The sequence below is a fragment of the Cetorhinus maximus genome, chromosome 30 (assembly GCF_964194155.1).
Source record: "Cetorhinus maximus chromosome 30, sCetMax3.hap1.1, whole genome shotgun sequence".
Lineage (NCBI taxonomy): Eukaryota > Metazoa > Chordata > Chondrichthyes > Lamniformes > Cetorhinidae > Cetorhinus > Cetorhinus maximus.
This window is the reverse complement of record NC_135908.1, coordinates 8,813,643-8,834,759: the sequence shown is the minus strand read 5'-3', so window position 1 is coordinate 8,834,759 and position 21,117 is coordinate 8,813,643. Positions and strand designations below refer to the sequence as shown.

Here is a 21,117-nt window from a genome sequence, read left to right as displayed (position 1 = left end):
AACTCCAAGGTTATAGTGTGGAAACAGAAAGCTTTCTTGCTCGTTTTGGCACATTTTACAAACACTAAAATAAATACAATTTTTTAACTTGTGCTGAGAATTGAGTGTCTGTTAGCTCCTTGACACATTCAATCGTTTTTTTTGGTCAAATTTGATTGTGGCAATATAGAAAAACTAAACTAATTTCTGCTGTATACATATATGAAAAATATTCAATACCTTGACAAGGGGAAAAGAAAGCTACACAGAGAAACAGATTTACTGCTCCTTGATCCAGAACATGGAAGGAAGCTTGAGTGGAGCATACATGACGGCATGGATTGATTGCAAATCAATTAGCCTGTTTTTGTGTTATATATCCTACATAATCTGATGTAAAGCACAGCCTTCCTCTTTTTCTGGTCAGATGTTAAAAGACCTATTGTGCATTTTCAGCTTTTATTTCAGATTTTCAGCATTTGTGGTGTTTCTTTTCATATTTACACAGTATAGTGATTCTGCCCTTTTGGTGTTCCATGCCTAAACTCCAAATTTAAGTCCTATTAAAACACTGGTGAAGGCACTCATGTTAAATGTCTTTGTGCCAGCCTGACTGCATTAATAGGGTCCATTAAAAACTTGTATGACAATACTATAAGCAGTACCTTATCAGAGAAAATTAGAGCCTGCAGTGTCTACAGGAATATAAGGAGTTTGAGGCCAAAAGCTTTCACACCACTATGGACAGATAGTGGATTACATTAAATACTAACCAGCATCTTTTTTTTTAAAGAAACTTCCAGCACATTTTTCCATATCAACTTGAAAGGTGACAAACTAACGTTAGTGCTTCACTACCACTATGCTCAAAGACTGAAGGCATGGCAGCACCCACGCTCTCCCTTACCAGGTTTCTTCTCTACATAGCGTTTTCCGGCCTCTCGGAAAGCCACAGCTGCTCGGAAGTAGGATCTCAGTATTGACCAGCGGAAGACGGCCACTGGATCAATGCCAATCAAACTGCAGATGAAGGCATTCTTGCTGCTTTTCAGAAGTGCAACAATGTCGGGACGCATGTGGTCTGTGTTCTTTTCTCGAAAGTCCTGCACCAACATACATTTATGAGGAAGCTATAGTGAATGATCATATTTTTGATTTGCAATTTTTCTTTACAATCAATTTTCTTTTTAAATTGAAGGTAATTTACACTACCCCCACACCATCTAGGGGACAGCGGCTCATGTGGACATACAATTCCACTGGGACCTATAGACCTCTAGCAACTCCTCCAATTTCCTATTCTTTCTGGGAATGCAGGAACAGGAGGAGGCCATTCGATTTCTGAGCATTTCTGAAGCTCAATTTGATCATTGCTGACCTGTATCTCAACTTCATTTGTGCGCCTTGGTTCCTCACCCCTTAATACCTTTGCTAACAAATTCCTTCAATCACAGTTTTTAAATTTTCAATTGGCCCCCCCCAGACTCAACAGCTTTTTGGGGAAGAGAATTTCCACTTGCCTATGTATCATGTGCACCCTGACATCACCCTGAATGGCCTTGTTCTAACTTTTAAGGTTAGAACTCATGCTCCTCAAGAAGAAAAACATTCTTTCCTTTCAAAACAGTAACAATCCCATTGTATCTATTTTATAAAAATCACTAATCATCTTGAACACCTCAATTCGATCACTCTTTAATCTATACTCAAGAGAACACAAGCCTAGTCTATTTATGCAACCTGAGCTCGTAATTTAATCATTTGAGCCCCCATATCATTGTGGTAAATCTGTGCTCTCCTCTGGCTTTGATTCAAAGCCAATATATCCTTCCTGAAGTGCAATTCCCAGAAGTAAAGGCTGACTTCAGAAGATTGCTCAACATAAAGTGTTAGTTTACCACAGAGGGTAGTAAAGGTTATTTCACCATGGAAAGCACTACATTAAGTCGGATTGTGTCTTCATGTAGCAGCAAGTAGCACTTGCCTATGGGTATGATCAGGAGCTGTAACGCTGCTTATGTCTGTCCCTCCCTAATCATGGGGCATCATGGTTTTCTAGCTGATATTCGCTAACTCAGTACATGCTAGGGATTGAATCCATGCTCTGTATGAGTTAGTTGCACAGCACAAACATTTTTTGCTATATCACTCAATCATGTAGGTGGTTTACGCCCCCTTTTATTATCTATTCAATACTTTCTCGATCAATGGATGCCAATTTATTAGACAGCACAGACCTTCATTTGGTACTTGACTTTCCCTGCATAGTGTTTTATAATAAAGGCTTGCTCCATCACCGCTGGGAACTCTATATAATTGTTCCCTTCATACTGTCGCTTGAATTTGTCCAGCAGCGTCTGATTTGTTGCCTGCGGAAAACTGAATTGAAAGAAAAATAATTACTCTCAAAACTCAGACACAGCGATTATCACGAGCATCAGCACTGAAACATCTGCGATCTAGTTAACCTAGTCATTCCATAACCCCTTCATACAAGAAGAATTTATACACCACCTCCTGCTACTGTAGGCAGAACTTGGATGGACAGGCCTTATCCTTGGTTCATGCTGAGTTAGCTGATCTCACCTGGTGGCACTCTAATCAGCCTTAGTACCCCTAGATTATTAAAGGGAAGAGAAAGGGGGAAGAAAAGGTCAACAGGAATTGCTCATAGGCCATCTGGCACCGCCCTGTCAGTTCAGCTCAGCTGGTAGCATTCACATCCAATCAGGTCATAAGCTAAAGCCCCACTCCAGAACTTGAGTACGTAATCTAAATTGACACTCGGATTTGGCATTTTTTCATGACATTAAATCAAGGTCCCATCTGCCTGTTTCTGTGATTCACATGAATGCTAAAAAAAAAAACCTACCGCACTATTGGAAATGGACTGAGTAACTGGCCAATGACCCAACTGCTGTTTGAGGAAAATCACTGTGCACAAACCAGATGCCATGTTTGTCACATAACAGTATTGTTGCTCTCAATTAATTGTTTAATTGTGATGTCCTTTCGAACATTTCTGGGGCATGATAAGGCACTGTAGAGATGAAGTTTCTTTAAAACCCAAGGCTTGTTGCAATAGGAACTGAAAATGTTAGATAGAGAAGGTAAATCAATTGAGCTCTGTTACAAAAGTATATTAATTTTCATAATTTTTTCTGGTTTATTGTGAAGTTGGTTTATGGATGTAAGTATAGTTGGTTCTGTGTGATCTAATTATATTTGGAGTCAAGTAGACTTTATCAAAAGAAGCTAGGTGTAGAATTGTGCTTGGAATGTTAATGAGTAAACATGGATGCTGGCTTAGCATGTAAGATGTGAAAGGAATTAGCATTTTTTTTAGATAAAAGCATTTCAAAGGGGATGCTAGTCTGTTAGCCAGATAAGCAAGGCTAAGGAGTTTGTTTATTTTTCTCAAAGGTTACTGACAATATTGGCAACATGAAAGTTTTTATATTATGAGGAAGATACAGTTTCAAAGACATATGGAACAATAAAATTTATTAAAGAGAGAGAAACATATATAACGGAGAATGAAAGGCTATGAGGAGAGGGCCATGTAAGATCTAACTGAAGAGTGTGAAACAGCCTTCAAGAAGCCTCCAGCCATTTGTGCATAAGTCTGCTATGTAAAGTAACGGAAGCTGGAGAAGCCATTTGGAATTCCACTGTCAAGTGGGTACTGTGCTAATTTACTGGGTTTGTTTTAAATCTAAAATCTATTTTGGGAAGTGGGAATCAGGTAACTGGGAGTCAGGTTAATTAGGAATTTTAGGAGTTGTTATAATGGTAAATAATTTGTAGTCTGGTGTATGTGTTTGAAATCTTTTGTTAATAAATATTCTAATTAATTATTTAAATCGCTAAAGGTCTTGGTGGACTCATTGCTTCTGACTTCAGCGCACACATCTTCTCATAATAAAAACAAATTGCAAAACTACTCTGATATGACCAAGTTTCCCTTGTGAATTTGGTCTGCCTGGCACACATCAGCTGCCATGTCATAACAGTTCTAATGAAAGGCCCCTGTCTAAAGCTTTAATCCACATTTATTTTTTTACAGATGCCACTTCTCTTTCAGAATTCCAGCATTTCCATGTCTTTATTATTTGTTGCTGGTAATAATATTGTTATGTAAGACAGTCAAGTCAAGCCTGGCAGATATCCTAGAAGTGATCGTTGTCCAAGGGTTGGGGTTATGGTTCACTGGCAATATAGGTCAATGCTGGATCAGGGTGGTCTCAATCATCAGGTCTCATAACAGAAGCAGCATGGTCCAGGACCATGTAGCAATCTCAGGTCAGTAGTTCACTACCTCCTGGCAGTGATGCAAGCGATCATAGCTATAAATTTCTCCATTTGAGCATCTATTTGATCTTGTGGGCTGATAAATGAGAGATTTGTCCAGTAGCAGGTAAATGCTGCTAACCAGCCATAAATTATAGATTAATTTGCTGTTATGAGATTCAAAACTTATTGTCAGTCACATTCTAATTCCAATTTGCGCTTAATTAACGCTGTTTAAACCAACTCAGGGCTGCACTGACCAGGTTACCCTATTTGATATTCCTTGTGAATAATAAACTGCAGTTACCAGACATTTATAGCCTCCCGTTGTTACTTCTGCATGAACTACTGAAGAAACCAAAGGAAACAGCATCCTGCCCCTCAGTCTCTGAAAATGTCCATTATGGATACCAGAAAAATTAGGGGTTAATGGACAGAGTGAGGGACTACCAAAATAGCTTGTCAAGAACATTGCAATGACAGCCCTAGCCACATTGAAATGATTCATAAAAGGTGTCCCTGTGTCAAAGTCAACACTGCAGGTAGCAGTCTGATGGCATAAATTCAGGACAATCTTATTTATAGCATATCCCGGAGAGATCAGACACATGGTTACTGCAAGAATAACGATGGGGTCTTAAAGTGCCAACATCCCTATGGCCCCCTCACACATCTGGAAAGCTGATTTATTTCCATTGTAACAAAACAGGCTTAGTTAGTTATTGGTAATAAAATATTAGAGAAAACAAAATCAAATGCAAGTCAATTCTCATCTCACACAATGGTCTTTAGATGCTTTTATATCAGGTCAGTTTTAATTTGGATTCCAGGAGAATTGCGTTTATAACTGCTATGTCCTGCTCCCTTATTTTTGCAGTAGCCTCAAACCAATTTGCTTTAGTATTGTATGAAGTGCATCTCCTGTGATGCTCTTAATTCACCAATAGTTGCTCCCATCACTAATAACAAACCTGTATGCATCTGTACTGCACCTTAGCATTTTACAATGCTTCTTTCAGGCATAACCCAAGTTTGAAGAGAATAATCTATGATTGGATTATTGAGTATTTTTCATAGTTTATATTTTAATTTTAAAAATATGCCTCCCCCTAGTAAACTTCAGTAAAATTCAGAGTGAATTACACGCTAAAAATGAACAAAGTCAAATGGAAGACTGGTAATAAACACTGACCAGGTTATGTTATTTGTGACCAGTTTGACACAGGCAGTAAAATAGGGAAAAAATATTGTTAGGTTTAAACTAAAATCATTCCGTTTGTTAACTCCCCTCATCAAGAATGATACAAAAACAGCATGCTAACAAATATGGGTAACTCTCTTATCCCTGGGCCTATTGTGGAGCACAAAGAAACTAACATACTCAAAGGTTAGCAGACAAACACAGGAACAGAGCTGAAATTAGTCCAAGGAACTGTGGTTCACACAGTTAAGAGAAATGCTTTGCATCTGAGGTAGTCCTAGCTTTAGCTGAATAAGTCTTTACCTTTCTTGCTGGATCTCAATCAGCTTAAATATATAAATATTCTACTAATGTTACTAATATAAGAAATGTCTTGCCTGAGGATCACTTTCTGTAATGTACCATCAGCAATGTTGCAGCTGCCATTCCTTACTAAGTGTCCAGCCTTGAAAAGCTACCGAGTGGCACTTTCACTTGTATTATGGATGCTAGGATAAACTCAACACCTAACTGTGTTTTTTTGCTTTCTCTTGCTTGAGAAGAGAACAAACAGTGCCAGATTACAGGTCTGGCAACATCCCGCAGCCCAAAAGGCTGATAGCAAACGCACAGAGGTCAGTTGAGTGCTAAAGCTGAGATGGAGGAATTAAATGCTCTGCACAGCCCAGGACCACTTGGCCTCCATTCCAATCATGGAATTGCCCACCCTGAAGTCTCAAACCCACTGCCAGCCTCCAGACCATATCTAGCCTCTATCGATGCAATCATTAGAGAATATCAGCATTAGGGTTTTCATCACCAATAACACCAAGGAAAGTCTCTTAAATTGGTCTTTACAGGTTTATTGAAAACTTCAGAAATTCACTATTTATTGTTTAATATTGTTACTTGTCCTTCACATGATCACTGTCAAACACCACACACTGAAAGAATCGTGCTTACCCAGAAGTAAATACAGGGTAATCTAACTGAAGGATTGAGTAGCATAAAAAACTATGATTACTGTCACCTGGACTCTTAGTCTGGTGACAGTAATTGGACTTCAAACCGTTCCAATATATTGGACATCCACCAATTAAAAGGTTAAACCTAGAAATTACAGCCAGGGATATTGTACAAATAAGGCTCTCCCATCAAATTATTAATTTCCTTATTTTAGCAGAAGCATTAACTAGTTTATTTAAATGAGTGAACATCTCTATTGAATTGTGAATAGAGGAATTTGATACTAATGCACTGTAAGATAAATTCACTATATAGGCTATACTATGTTAAATCAGGTTGTTCTGAGTACTCACTTGCACTCCTCATCCAGTAGGTGTAGTAAGCCTGTGGGTTTCTTGCTGATGAGGTTAATGCAGCCGCTGTTGTCTATATAATCAATGTTATGCCAACTGATACCTTCTGACCTGTACTCCTCCTGTAGGACAAAAATTTAATTAAGATAAGGGAAGTACAAAATCAGCAACATAAACCAAATTACTGGGGAATTAACAGTCAATAAAAATGCAGATGTGGAATACATTTACATGTTCTCTTTCATATGACCTTCCCATCGTGTATTTCTGATGGTGGGTGGGCACTTACTATACCCCAAATTCTGTCATGTAACCTGGAGCTGGGGTATCCATGCATGTTGATCCCTATCTCATCCAAGTGCATAGTGCATTGCTTCACTTGTGGCACTACCCAAAGGGAAATGCCAACCTAAGAGAAGCCAAAAGAAAGAAACAGACGATAACCTTTAGGGGTGGAGAGCAGGTAGCTATGTGGGAAGGGAGCCTGGAACAAGAGGAGACCACTTGTGAGAAATGTGTTTCCTCTTGAAAAGGAAAGAAAGGTTGGAGTTAGAGATGGGCGGTAATGCAAAAGGGTGGATATGTCAGCACAATGATGCTGAGGTTGTGAAAAGAAACACAGACCACAGAATTCTGTATTTTGGGTTCAGATGTCCAGTGAAAAAGTGGAATGAATGATGTAATGATCTTATGTTCTTAAAACATATATGATTTGAGAAATCCTTTTTGGTTCAATAAGTATGTTGCTCAGGTTAGTCAATCTCAGGTTAGTCAGCTGTTTGCAGGGCCAAATTTCCTGTTTATGGGAAAGTTCACGTAAGAAGTAACTGTGTCTTTGGGCTACTTTTACTCTCAAGTGTGAAGTATCTACTCTGATGCACCTGCTGAGTGCTAAAGGAGCTATATAAAATGGAATCTCAGAATTCATAAGTACAAGTAACAAGCAATATTTTGTAAAATTTAAGAAAGGAAAGTTTCTTGTAGCTAAATAGGTTGCTATAAACTCTGAAATATTGTATATCTAGGTTTCATTTGTTTATTTTGCTCTGTCTACTCAGTTAGCATGGTCAACAACACCCTGCTTCCGAAGCTAGTTTTGCTCCATGCCTGCCCTGCCATTAAACCTCCTCAACATCCATCTTTTCAATTAATTTTTTAGCTCCTAACTCCCTGTATCAACTTTAAAATAATATTTTTCAAAGTCTGTGTTTTCTGATCCTTTTATGGTCTTGACTTACCTTAACTGAGCTTTATGTCTCAGCCACAGCTTCTAAATCCCAAATATTGTGCTTCCCACCCCCCTCCCTGCTCCACCATTGATGGCACATCGTGTGGTCAGTAGTTAACCCCCATGACTTCCCTTTGGAACTCTCTCTCAAAACTCTTTCCCCTTACCACCTCTCTGCCATAAAGTTTTGTTTAAAATCTGCACGCTGTTCTGAACAGTTTTCATGTGGGAGTTGTGTTATAAGATGCAAGCTGCTATTGTTGAAAAACATTAACGACGACACATGAAAAACCTCGCCACTTTGGTGTCCATATTGAGCACTCCCATACTGGTTACAACACAGATCAGGCACAGACTGAAACAGTCTATTTGGTCCTAATCTATTCCTGATCCAAACTTCAGAAGTCCATTTCAACAAGATTATATTTTAAGGCATTCAATCAGGGCTTCTTGCTTTTATATTGAACTCATTTCCTTATTCTATATTTCTAATGTATAGACTGGGTACAGAATTACTGATGGATCCTAGTATAATGGACACTACAAAGGATCTTTTCACAACTCTACTTGTATGTGAGGAGCAATTTGGCAAAATAATTAGAGATGGTAACACAGTGCTACTGCAGTCAGACAGCCTCTCTCCTCCTTTCCCAGAGGCAGGTTACAATGCATTATTTGTAGAGCACCCAGTCCACTCCCAAGCCACTAGTACATGCCCCTTCGTGTTCAAGTCAGCATTTCAGCTCAAAAATTCAAATGGAGGACAAGCTACTTTACCATACAATAGTGCCAACAATTCTTTTTGGCTAAAGGGCCAGATTTCAAAGTGCAGGACTTAAAGCTTAAAAACTTGCAAATTGTACAACAACAACTTGCATTTATGTAGCACTTTTAACTTAGCACAAGTTGCTTCATAGGAATGTAAACAGACAAAAAATTGACGTAAGGAGATATTAAAACAAGATGATCAAAACCTTGATTAAGGAGGTAGGTTTTAAAGAGCATCTTAAAAGTAGATGGGTGGAGATGTTTGGAAGAGGGATTCCAGAGCTTAGGCTTAGGCAGCTGAAGGCATGGCTGCCAATGGTGGAGCGCTTAAAATCAGGGATGTGAATGTAGAATTAGGGTGCTCAGGGCTGAAAGGGTTAATGTGTGGAACTGGAGAAACAGTCCCGCTCACATGTTGCTGAGAGACAGTCACATGACCAAGAGTCTAGTGGGAGAATGCTCATGGCTTAGACTACGTAACACCTAGTCTGGTATATCTGTAAATAGTTTTGATCCTCCAATAAACCAGTTACTTTCAGACATACCTATGACTCTGCAACCGTTTCTTAGTCAGTAACAGCCAACATACAACATGGTAGTAGCTGTGAAGGACCCCAAAATCTCTGAAAATCAACTTTAAAAAATTTGCAAGTTTGACCTGAAAAAAGGCACCAAAACTGAAGGCTTTGGAAGACAATTGAAAATCGCCAAAAGAGCTCCATAGAAGACTTGGAGGCTGAGAGGCAGAGAAAAAAAATCAACTGTTCAGTTCACTAAGGGCTACACCAAAGCACATGGCGGTCCATGAAAAATCCTAATCCAGCAATCTGTCTCTGGTTCCAGACGTTCTTAACTGCTTGCATCCTGGACTACCACTTTTGGTGGATGGATACATGTGGATGCACTTACAAAGAAGTCACTACTGTCAGATGAATGCGGTATTGTATCAGGGTGTATCTTATCACTTGAGTTTAATATTCCACCTGCTCCATGGACTCTCAGAGTGATGGGGGATCATGGTCGCACTCAGGCACTTGTTGATCCAAGTGGTTCATCACATCTTCAGTGAAAACAAAGTTCACTCTTTGTCTCCTGGATGTCATCTTGGAGAAGTGCTGGACTGTGTGTCTCAGTGACGTGTGAGAAAAAAATTGGCACTGAAGTGGCAATCTAGATCATCAGTGCATGTGGATGGTTTAAGGGGCTTCTATTTGGTCTCACTGATGGCTGTCTATTCATTGACGTCCTCCACTATCTTTGATGAGGTTGACGCAGGCGCTTTTGTTGAGAAGATAGAATTCCTGATTGTGAATAACTTATAATGTTTCTGGTATCTGTTTGTTCTTGTATTGGAGCATTATTTGTAACATGCCTATGACTTGAAGCTTAAACCCTCCTGGGCCAGATAACTGGGTTTCAGTTGTATCTAATTTGAAATTAGTGATGTGTCCATTGACACAAATGTCCGTATTCCAGAACGTGTATCTTGGATCTTTGATCTCGCCTAGGAAACATTGCTGTTCCTCATTTTGGTGAGACTCCTCTATCTCATTGATGAAGTGGTGTACGAAGATTCTCTCTTGATCCTCTGTATATCTAGAGGTTTTAGTTCTGCACATCTTTCCAAAGTATCCCAACCTTTTACAATGAAAGCATTCTGCAGTGCTTACAGGAAACTGTTCGCGCCTGTGGGGCTTTTCGGCGCCATAATGCTGGAACAGTTTAATGGCATCTTGAGCTTTTGTTCCATAAGGTGTCATTTTCCCTAGTGTGTTTGACATTCTCTTGTTTAATAAGCTGCACTGTCATTGGGGATTTTCTGAACCACGGTTTGTCTTCCCCTCTTAATATGGCTCTATTTTGTTGACAAACCTCTGATTGTCTGACTAACTGAATGGCCTTTTCCAAAGTTAAGTCTTCTTTGCATTGCAGTAGGTCAGATAGGGCATCATCAGGAAGCCCAACTACAATGTGGTTTCATATCAGTTTAGATTCAAGATCCCCATACTCGCAACCTTCATCTAATTGGTACAGGTCTTTGTTAAAGGTATCTACTGGTTCACCTCGTTTCTGAGCCCTTTTGTTAAACTTAGCTCATTCTAATCTCATGTTACTCCATAAATTAAAATAATTATCAAAGTCTTTAACAACTTCTTCGAATTTGCCCGATATTTCAATAATGCCTCGTCTTGCTTTCACATCATCAGCAATTGCTCCAATAGGGTACAATAATGTATTGACTTTTTCAAGCTCTGACTTATTGTTCAATCCAGAGTCAATTCTGAATCTTAAAATCTCTTCCTCCATAATGCCCAATTCTGTGTCCTTTTGTGTGCCAAAATCAATCTGGCAAGGTGAATTTGAAATACATAGCTGTTTTCAGCTCTTAGAGGGTCTGCCTGGATTTTTAAAAGCTCTGCTGCAGTAATGGAGTTTCCCACGCTAATCAGCTTCTGATACCCACTGCAGTTGCTAACCCTTTTTGGTAATCGTTCCTAAACGTCACAGACTTTTAAAAAAATAATTGCTGGAAGAGACTACTAAGCTCTGTTCACTGCTTTTCTCCTGTTGGGGAATTGTGTTTGAGTCAATTTTTTTCTAATGCTGCCATGCAATCGCCATGTGTAATGGCGCCACCTTGGACCAGGGCCGCGGGTTGTATCGAAACCCATGCTCACTAAAAATGGAATTTGCGCAGTGTTGCCAGTTTACTGCAGTGTTAATTTGAAGATTTTGAGCCTTTTTCAAGGTTTTCTCACCCTTCCTCGATCATCACTAGATTCTTTGATTCTGCCACTGGATTGGGATTTTTCATGGACCACCACCTTGTCCGGAATGCCATGTGTTGCAAAGACTTCTTTCAACAACCTAATGACCAAGGTGAAGTAAACGTTTCATCTCGATCCACCTGGAGAAGTAGTCACCACGATAAAGAAGAATTTCCCGTTGTACATAAATAGATCTATTCCCAGATGATCCCACGGTCTGGTAGGGAAATGAGTGAGTGCATCCACACCTTTCCATCCACCAAAAGTGGTAGTCCAGGATGCAAGCAGTCAAGAACGTCCATAACTAGACAGAATTGGAGAAATCTTATCTTCATTCCTCAAAGAGAGCCATCCATTGTACATTTAGGAGAACCAGATGCTGACAGTCAAACTGACAATGCGCCAGAAACTGCAACTCTTACCTTAGAAGGCAAGGTCTGGAAGGAGAAAGCTCATGGCTTAGAATGAGGAACATCTAGTCTTTTATATCTGTAAATAGCTCTGTCACTCCAATAAACCAGTTACTGTTCAGGCAAATCTATGTCTCTGCAATTGCTCCTTGGTCAATAACAAATGTACAATAGTGAATGAGTCCTGAATTGGAGCAGCAGAGAGGTCTTTTGGGGAGGGGGTGTGGGGGTGAGGCAAGAAAGGTTTACAGAGATAGAGTGGGGTGAGGCAATAGGAGGTATTTGAAATCAAGGAAGCAACCATGTGCTAATTTCCACAGTTCACGGATGCTCAAAAGGACGTGTTAAGAGTAGACAACACAGCAAACCTTAAATAATAACAAAGTGCTGAAAATACTCAGGTGATCTGGCAACATTTGTGGAAAGAGAAATAGAGTTAATGTTTCAGCCTGAAACATTAACTCTGTTTCTCTCTCCACAGAAGCTGCCAGGTTTGCTGAGTGTTTCCACTGTTTTCTGTTTTTATTTCAGATATCCAGTATCTGCAGTATTTTGCTTTCGTATAAGAAACCTTAATTTTGATCAGTGTAGAGTTAGAGAGCAGGAAGAGAGTGCAGGACAGAGAATTACAACTTGAGAAACGAGAGCGAAAATATTCCAGAGTTCCACATTCCTTTGTTTTTGTTTCACAATAAAACACACCAGTATAGAAGGTACCATTTGGAGCAGGGTTGGACTGACATAAGGTCAGACATGCAACCCAAGAGGGAGCATTTAAGTGGCTCCCTCCTTAAAGGGTGGTGGTAAGGGACAGGTGTATTAACATTTCTTTTGGGGAGGAATGCCTGGATGAAACCAGTTTGACAGCTATTACTGGATAGTAACAGCATTAGTGGTTTGAAATTAACCTAAACCTTTCTCTACTTCGTTTATTTTGTTCAGCAGACAGGGTTGATTAGTATATCATTTACATCATTGGCTTCACTCATTTTGCAACCCTTTGACGCCTCAGTTAGAAGGTATTGGGTTCAAATCACTATTTTAGCGCATTATCTAGGCTGACAGTCCAGCGTAGTACTGAAGGAGCCCCATGATGTTGAAGATGCCAATCTTCCTAAGACATTAAACTGAGGATTCCAATTGCCTTTTCCACAGATTCAGGCAAACAATATGTATCTTATGGCACTTTTGAGTTCTCCAAACATTTGTCCTTCAACCAATAACTACCAAAAACAGTTGAATCGGTCATCTCATTGCTGTTTGTTGTTTCTTAAAATTGCACAAAATTCAGCTACATAACAAAAGTCAATATATTTCAGATAAAGTAGTTTTGAGTCACCCCGAGATATGATGAGATACTATATAAATTTGTCATCAATTCTTTGTATTCTGTAATTAATAAAGCAATACAGGAACATTACTAGAACTGGAATTTGCATTATCATTAACACCCCTCCCCAACCTAAGGAGTTATAAATACTACAGGCAGACGCAGCTGTAATTAGCTGTAATGCATTCAACTATGCAAGAGTGTTTAACAAGTGAGAGTCTGGAGAGAAAAGGATATCACAAGGAGGCACTGCTGCCATATATGACCTCATCTAAAATTCAGTTTTATTCCTCAAGGGCTGCAAACTGATTGCCAAAGTGACACTGGCCCATTTCCAGCCAACAAAACAACAGCTATGTAATGTGTTTTTGTGTTCCAGCAAGCACTTTTTCCTAAACTAGTCTCTAGTCTCACAGGGTTATTAATATGAAAGGCATTTGTAACATTTCCACGCTCTGTCAGCATTTCCTGGAATTTTTGGAGACAAAAAAATTTATTTTTAAAAAAGCAAACTTATAGCTCTCAGACTAAAGATATTTATCTTCTGTCTCAAAAAAATAAATGCATCAATATTCAAAATAATCTTTTTCTTAAAAGTGCAACACAAATGTTACATAGCAACTTAGCTGAAATAAATTTAAAGCAATAAATTAAGCAGCAGAAGAGACTGAGCCTGCAAGGAAATACACTATTCCAGTGATAATTCTTTACCATTTAAGGAAACGCGCATGAATTAACATTGCAACATTCCCCCAAGACATGTGGTTAAGAATCTGGCAAGCTTGGTAACTGGCTTAGCACCATTAGTGTATGGGTCACAGATGGCATAAAAGCTTTTAAACTATTTAAAACTTCTCAAAACAAACATCCCGGGCAAGTGCACAGACAGTGCAGCAAGACTGTTCTGGCAATTACCATCTTTCATGTCCACTCCTTTGAGAATATTCATACAGCCAAGTTTACATACTCCACTACTTTGAACTGCTTTGCTTAACAGCATCAAAGCTGAAAGATAAAGCACAGCCCTGCTTGACCTCTACACAACACATCAAGATCTGGTTATATGCTTTATTTTATATTTTTCATGCATCTCCAATGACCTGACACTCAAGAGGCATGACAACCTCTCTAAAGTCAGAGCTTAGCACTTGCCCAGCAAACATTCAAAATCCTACATTCCCTACTTACTATTTATTAAATAAAAAAAGTCACTATATGAGAATGTTTAACAATAAGTGGAGGGCAAGATCGTTCTTTTTTAACATGTCAACAAATCAAGAAAAAAAAACCTTAACCCCATCACATCTCCAACCCTCCTTTCCTATACTGTGAAGCCCCACTGTGGTAGTACATATGCCTCTGAATAGGAAGGTTCATGAGGTTTGGGTTCAAGTTCCACTCCAGGACTTGAGCACAAAAGTCAAGGCTGATACTCCAGTGCAGTACAGAGGGAGCACTGCATTGTTGGAGATGCCATCTTTCAGATGAGACATTAAACCATGGCCCATTTGCCTGTTTGGGTGGATGTAGAAGATACTATGGCACTATTTTGTAGAAGTTCAGGGAAGTTATCCCTGGTGCCCTGGCGAATGTTTATCCCTCAGTTAACATCACAAAAAAAACAGATTATCTGGTCATTGTCACACTGCTGTTTGTGGGAGCTGGCTGAGCACAAATTAACTGCCACGTTTCTTACATTATAACAGTGACTACACTTCAAAAATAACTTCATTGGCTGTAAGGTACTTTGAGATGTCCGATGGTCGTGAGAAACATTATATAAATACAAGGCTTTCTTTCTTTGACATAGGTAACCTATCCTTCCTTGCCCTTCTCAATCTGTCTGCAGCTTTTGACACAGTTATCACACCATCCTCCTCCAACATCTCTCCACCATCATTCAATTGGGTGGAATTGCACTTATCTAGTCCCATTATTTATCTATCAAATCGTAGTCACAGAGACACCTGTAATGGTTTCTTTTCTCACTTCTGCACCGTTACCTCTGTGTTCTCCAACAATCTATCCTTGGCTCCTTCTAATTTTCATCTATGTGCTGTCACTCAGCAACATCAACTGAAAACAGTGTTGATTTTCACACAATGACACCCAGTTATACCTCATCAGCACCCCTCTTTCGACACCTTCGCTAAATCATCAGATGACTGGTCCGACATCCAGTAACTGAATAAGTAAAAATTTCCTCCATTTAAATATCGGGAAGACTCAAAGTAATTGAATTCAGCATCCAAAACAAACTCTGTTCCAAACCACCAACTCCCGTCATCCTGACAACCCGGTCTGAGGCCGACTATTCACAATCTTGGTGTCATATTTGACACCGAGATGAACTTCCGACCTCATATTAACACCATCACTAAGACCATCTATCTCCATCTCCATAATATCACCCAACTCCACTCCTGCCTCAATTCATTTGCTGCTGAAACCCTCATCTATGCCTTTACTACCTCCAGACTTGATTATTCCAATACACTCCTGGCCAACCTTCCACAGTGGAGGTCATCCAAAATTCTGCTGCCCATGCCCTAATTCAAACTGTTCATCCATCACCCTGTAGTTGGCACAGAGTTAAGAAATGTCTCAATTTTAAATTTGTCATCCTTATATTCAAATTCCTCCATGATCTCACTCCTCCAAATCTCGTTTTCTCTCCAGAAATGAATCTCACACACCATTGAACTTATCCTGGCTGCTTCAGTATACTTTCATGGTAACTTTGTCCCATAATTCTTTTAACCATTGATGTAACCTATGTGGTCGTGCATACACACATATCTGGCTGCCTCTCTGGATCTGAACCCATGACTTTGAGTTCTTCCTTTTCCTCTTGGTTCCTCTAGGGCTCTCCTCCCCTTTCTCCTCCTGGGTTTGTCTTTCGGTCATGCCATTTTTCATTTCTCCCTCTTAAGTACTTCCCCCCCACCACCCCTTCCCTACCATCCCTACACCAGCCCCTCAGAGGGATTAAGGGGACACAGAGGTATGAGTGAATGACGTGGGGTGGGGCAGGGCAGAGTTGCTGGATAGATTTAGGCTGGTGGGTAAAATGAAGCAGAGGAAGCTGAAAGAATGGTGCTCACTATCTGGCTGAAACTGTATAAACACATTGTACTGGTACTCGAATACATACTTATTCACATTTACAGTTGTGACTTGGGTAAACATAGAAACATAGAAGATAGGAGGAGTAGGCCATTCGGCCCTTCGAGCCTGCTCCGCCATTCATTATGATTTTGGCTGATCATCCAACTAATAGTCTGCTCCCGCTTTCTCTCCATATCCTTTGATCCCTTTCGCCCCAAGAGCTATATCTAACTCCTTCTTGAAAACATACAATGTTTTGGCCTCAACTACTTTCTGTGGTAGCGAATTCCACAGGCTCAACACTCTCTTGGTGAAGAAATTTTGCCTCATCTCAGTCCTAAATGGTCTACCCCATATCCTCAGACTGTGATCTCAGACTGTAACAACCAAGAACATGCATTTATATAGCATCTTTAACATAGTGAAATATCTCAAGGCGCCTTCTGTTATAAGGCAAAATTTGTAACCGAGCCATGAGTAGATATTAGGGTTGGTGACTTAAAAGATTTTATAGGAGTATCTTAAAAGGGGGAAGATAGGGGCAGAGAGGTTTAGGAAGGGAATTCCATAGCTTAGGGTCTAGGTAGCCAAAGGCATGGCCACCAATAATAGTGAAGAAAACTGGAGATGGGAAAGGTGTCAGAAGTGGAGGAATGCACAGAGTCATTGGGCAGGAGGGGATTACAGAGATCGGAAGAGGTGAAGGGACTGGAAGGATTTAAATACAAAGGCATGAAGTTTAAATTCAAGTTATTGCTATACTAGAGCCAATGTGGGTCAATGAGCACAGAAACAAAAATCTTTACAACCTCTACGTCCTTGTCACTTACAGATGAATGCACTTAGCGGATTAAAATGTGGGTCAGCCAATTAGTTAAGCTCTAAACATATCTCCTCACTCTTCCCCTCCCTACATCCTCAATGTTCATTTCAACACTTATCGAACTGCATCCAACACACTCGTATCCAAAAGTAGAAATTGGAAATTCTGTCAATCCACAATCATTTAAGAAATCAAAATCTTAAAATACTTGTATATTTTGAGACTGAAAGCTTCATCTTAATGCAGCAATGAGAAAGTTCACTGCTTTTGGTTTGAAAAGAACTTCTGGATAAGGGGAAAGGGAAAGATTGGAATAGGATAACAAGGCTGTGAAGATCTCATGCCTGCAACTTGTGCCTGCCACTATAAGCCATGTACTTACCTACACAACTTGTTAAGCAGCAGAAGTATAATATCAAAGTACATAACAGCTGGGAATTCAAACACCTTAACTGCAGCCCAGTTGAGGTAAGCTGACTCAGCACAGCCTGGGAGTTGAACTTGGGACCATCCTGGGTTCTGGATCAATACCACAAGGCATTAAACTTACCAACTTAAGGTGGCAGCTTGATACGGAAATTTCTCATGGTACTAAGTGCATATTGCAGAAAGTGCCCTGTCCTGGAGGGTGACACTAACTACTCCTTACTCTTGCATTGTACTACTCAAAACCAAAACAGTCAACTGACCTCACAAGCTGTGACAATAAGGGGTGAAAAAATCTTAATACCAAATAGGAAAAAACGATGCCTATGAGTACAGAACCTCAATACAGTACTGAATGTCAGTACACATCTATGCCCAGCAGTCACTGTTGCCCTCAGAATGATTTGTTCCAAGAACTCACAAAGCATTGAGTCACAGTTGGTATCGGCTCCTCTGAAAACTGGAGCATTGAATAGTCACATGCTATCATCTAATTGTGAATAATTCTTGTGGCATACACCAATAATAGCATTACTGAAAATGTCTTCACACAACACAAAACTTATTGACAGAAGCACATTGAAGCACAGAAGCATATTGACAGTCTAAGCTCATGCTGAGCAGTGTTTAGTCACACTGGTAATTACCTTATTTATAGCCTGTCATGACAATTCTTGGAAGTGTGCATGTTTCTTAAAGAAAAAAGTGACTTTTCAGTCTAATATGTTCAAGACCAGCAGACAGTAAATATCAAAACATTTCAAATTGAGAGAAATTCGTGAATATAAAACTGTGAGGCATATCCATTTACACTGATGCTTTCCAAAATGATATTAGCAAAAGATTTAAAAAATACAACTTTCCTTATCTTAGTTGGTAAATACACAAAAACTGTTATTGAGCAAGCCAACAAGGTCCCAGGATGAAACTCTAGTCTGTACTGAATAGCTGATCACAGCTTGGACAGTTCTATGGGTGCCACAATTAGCTTCAGTGCTCCTGGAATAAGGTGTAAAAGCACAACATATGGGTGGAGGCAGGACTAGGTTACACTGTGATGCACACCACTATTGCATTGCCTGCTATCGCTTATTGTTCAGGGAGAAACAGTCTATGTACGATGATGTTTGGAAGCAGTGCCCTGAGATGAGTAAATCAGAGTCAAAAAAAAATCTTTTGACTTGAAATGATATGTTCATTAGGTTCTGGAGTAGCACAGATATGAATGACACCATGTCAGTAACACAAAGTAACCACAGCTGGGAATAGAAAGAACACAGTCTGTTCATTCTTACACCTGTTCCCTGCCTTAGAAGTTGAACAAGCAGCAACAGGGGTTTTGATCGATCAAGCGAATAGCTCACCATATTTGAAGCCGACATCAATTACTACAGGGCAATTTGGGTAGCACCTTTTCTCCAAAGCAACGTAACTGCTGTACTCACTTGCAGAAATGCTGCCACTTCATCTAGGCCGTATCCTAAATTTACAACTTCATGAGGCGAATATTTTTAAGTTCATAAGCTGCACTCTAACTCAACATTTTAAAGTCAAAGTATATCTAAATAATGTAGATAAAAATACACCACACACCCTGTTACTGAGTCAGGCAAACAAGTGAGGTGGTAGGTTCAATCTCTGGCCTTTGTTGAATTAGCTGATCACAGCTTCTCTCCTCTGCTCCTGAAGGTATGTGGGGTAATATCCCGTGGATAATTTGTGGCATCACACCAAGAACCCATACTTTATATATAAAGATCAGTAAATTGACGGTTTCAATCCATTCATAAATCAGGATACCAGTGATCCTATTTCTACCCTCACATAACATCTACAAACTTTCACACAGGAAGCTATCCATTTTTTTGTTCAATGAGGCAATACACAAAGAATTACTAGGAAACAAAATCACAGAGACATTTTCAGCTCAGCACAAGAAACGTTGATGGACTCTTGCAGCAGTGCTTAAAAATTAGCTGCAGTTCAAGAGTTTCAAATCTGCGAGCTGTGGGCATGTCTGTTTGATAATCTAATTAAAGGAGTGGATGACTGGACCTCATGCAGAGTCTCCTGATGAATGAATTCATTCAGGTTGGCTAGCAAGACTAGGCTACAGGTCGGAACCAGCTGACTAGAACAGACAGAAGGGTTTTTGTAAATGTAGAATTTTTTTAAAAAGCAGTTAATGGGAAAACAAACAAAGAACTTAAAATGTCAGCTTCTTCTCTGTACATAACAGTTCTCTGTGGCACCACCTTCAAGTGTCCAATAATGAAATCACTTTCTTGATATGTGAACACAGAGAGAAAAGGTTATTGATGCAAAGTAATTTTGTTTGAAAGTTTTGGCACAAAGCCACCAGGTTTTGAGAGTGCTAGTATCCTAGCACTGAATAGTGACTAAAATAACTTTGTACCAGTATCAAGTTGTAATGTTTCTTTTTAAAGTAGCTGTCTGCAGTCAGTAGCACACAACTTGCATATCCCAGTCACAGTGAAGCGATGGAGGACACAAGGTAGACTGGCTACTTTTTTGTCCATTACAAATTTGAAGTAGGGTGGATAATTCATCGAAAGCACTAAAACTAATTCTCAATTTTACAATCATACATGTATGAAATAAGAAATAGGTTTTCATTGTGAAAAAGAGGTTTACATACGTACGTAATGGGAAATGCAGTGAAACACGCATGTAGGGAACTGTGCGAAATGAGAACTAAGTCTGCTTATGAGTATGTACATCATTATTTTAAAAGTCAGTAATTGTAAAACTGTACTTGTACTCCTCCAGCATTTGATAATCAAAATTATTAGGTGGTCAGCTGGGCTGGCTGCCCAGTTACAGTCAAAATCGATGTTCACGCTACACCAAAGAATCCGAAACCTGGTGTAATCTTGATGTTTTAAAAGGACAGTGCGTATTCTACTTAAAATGCTAAAAGCAATTTGTAACTGAATCTCAACAATGCAAACAGCATTAAAATTTTGCCAAGATTGCTGTTTAAAATTTCAATTACAAGCAAATTTCCAGTTGTAAAAAACAGCAGACAGGAGGTTTCACTGAGTAAGGAAAAGAAAGGCTGAGCTCTATTTTAAGTTTTGGAAACAAGCAGCTTCATCACCAAAAATTTAAATTTAGCCAAATAACCTCAAGGCAAGTTCCCTCCCTCTAATAGGAAAAACATGACCTTTGATAAATGTACAGAAAAAAAAGGAATTTTCTGCTCATCCAGGTGAGGGATGTTAAACAAGAACATAGGACTTAGGAGCAGGATAATGGCTGATTCTGGTTGCAGTCTCAACTCCAATTTGCCGTCTGCCCCCCCATAACCCATGACTCCCTTGTCTATCAAAAATCTGTCTAACTCTGCCTTGAATAAATTCAATGACCCAGCTGACACAGCTTTCTGGGGAAAAGAATTACACATACCAATGACCGTCTCAGAGCAAAAAATTCTCCTCGTCTCCGTCTTAAAAGGGAGACCTTTT

At 39.5% G+C, this 21,117-nt stretch overlaps 1 protein-coding gene across 4 annotated transcripts in view; it reads right to left on the bottom strand.

Moving 5' to 3' along the window:
• Positions 1–21,117, bottom strand: part of myo9aa (myosin IXAa) — a 283,263-nt gene that overhangs the window by 84,607 nt on the left and 177,539 nt on the right. For all 4 annotated transcript variants that reach the window (XM_078532398.1, XM_078532401.1, XM_078532400.1 and 1 more), the window contains exons 12-14: positions 6,769–6,890; positions 2,217–2,358; positions 887–1,082 (exon numbers count right to left, since the gene is read on the bottom strand). In XM_078532398.1, coding sequence (XP_078388524.1) covers positions 887–1,082; positions 2,217–2,358; positions 6,769–6,890 — 460 coding nt within the window. The remainder of the gene's footprint in view (positions 1–886; positions 1,083–2,216; positions 2,359–6,768; positions 6,891–21,117) is intronic.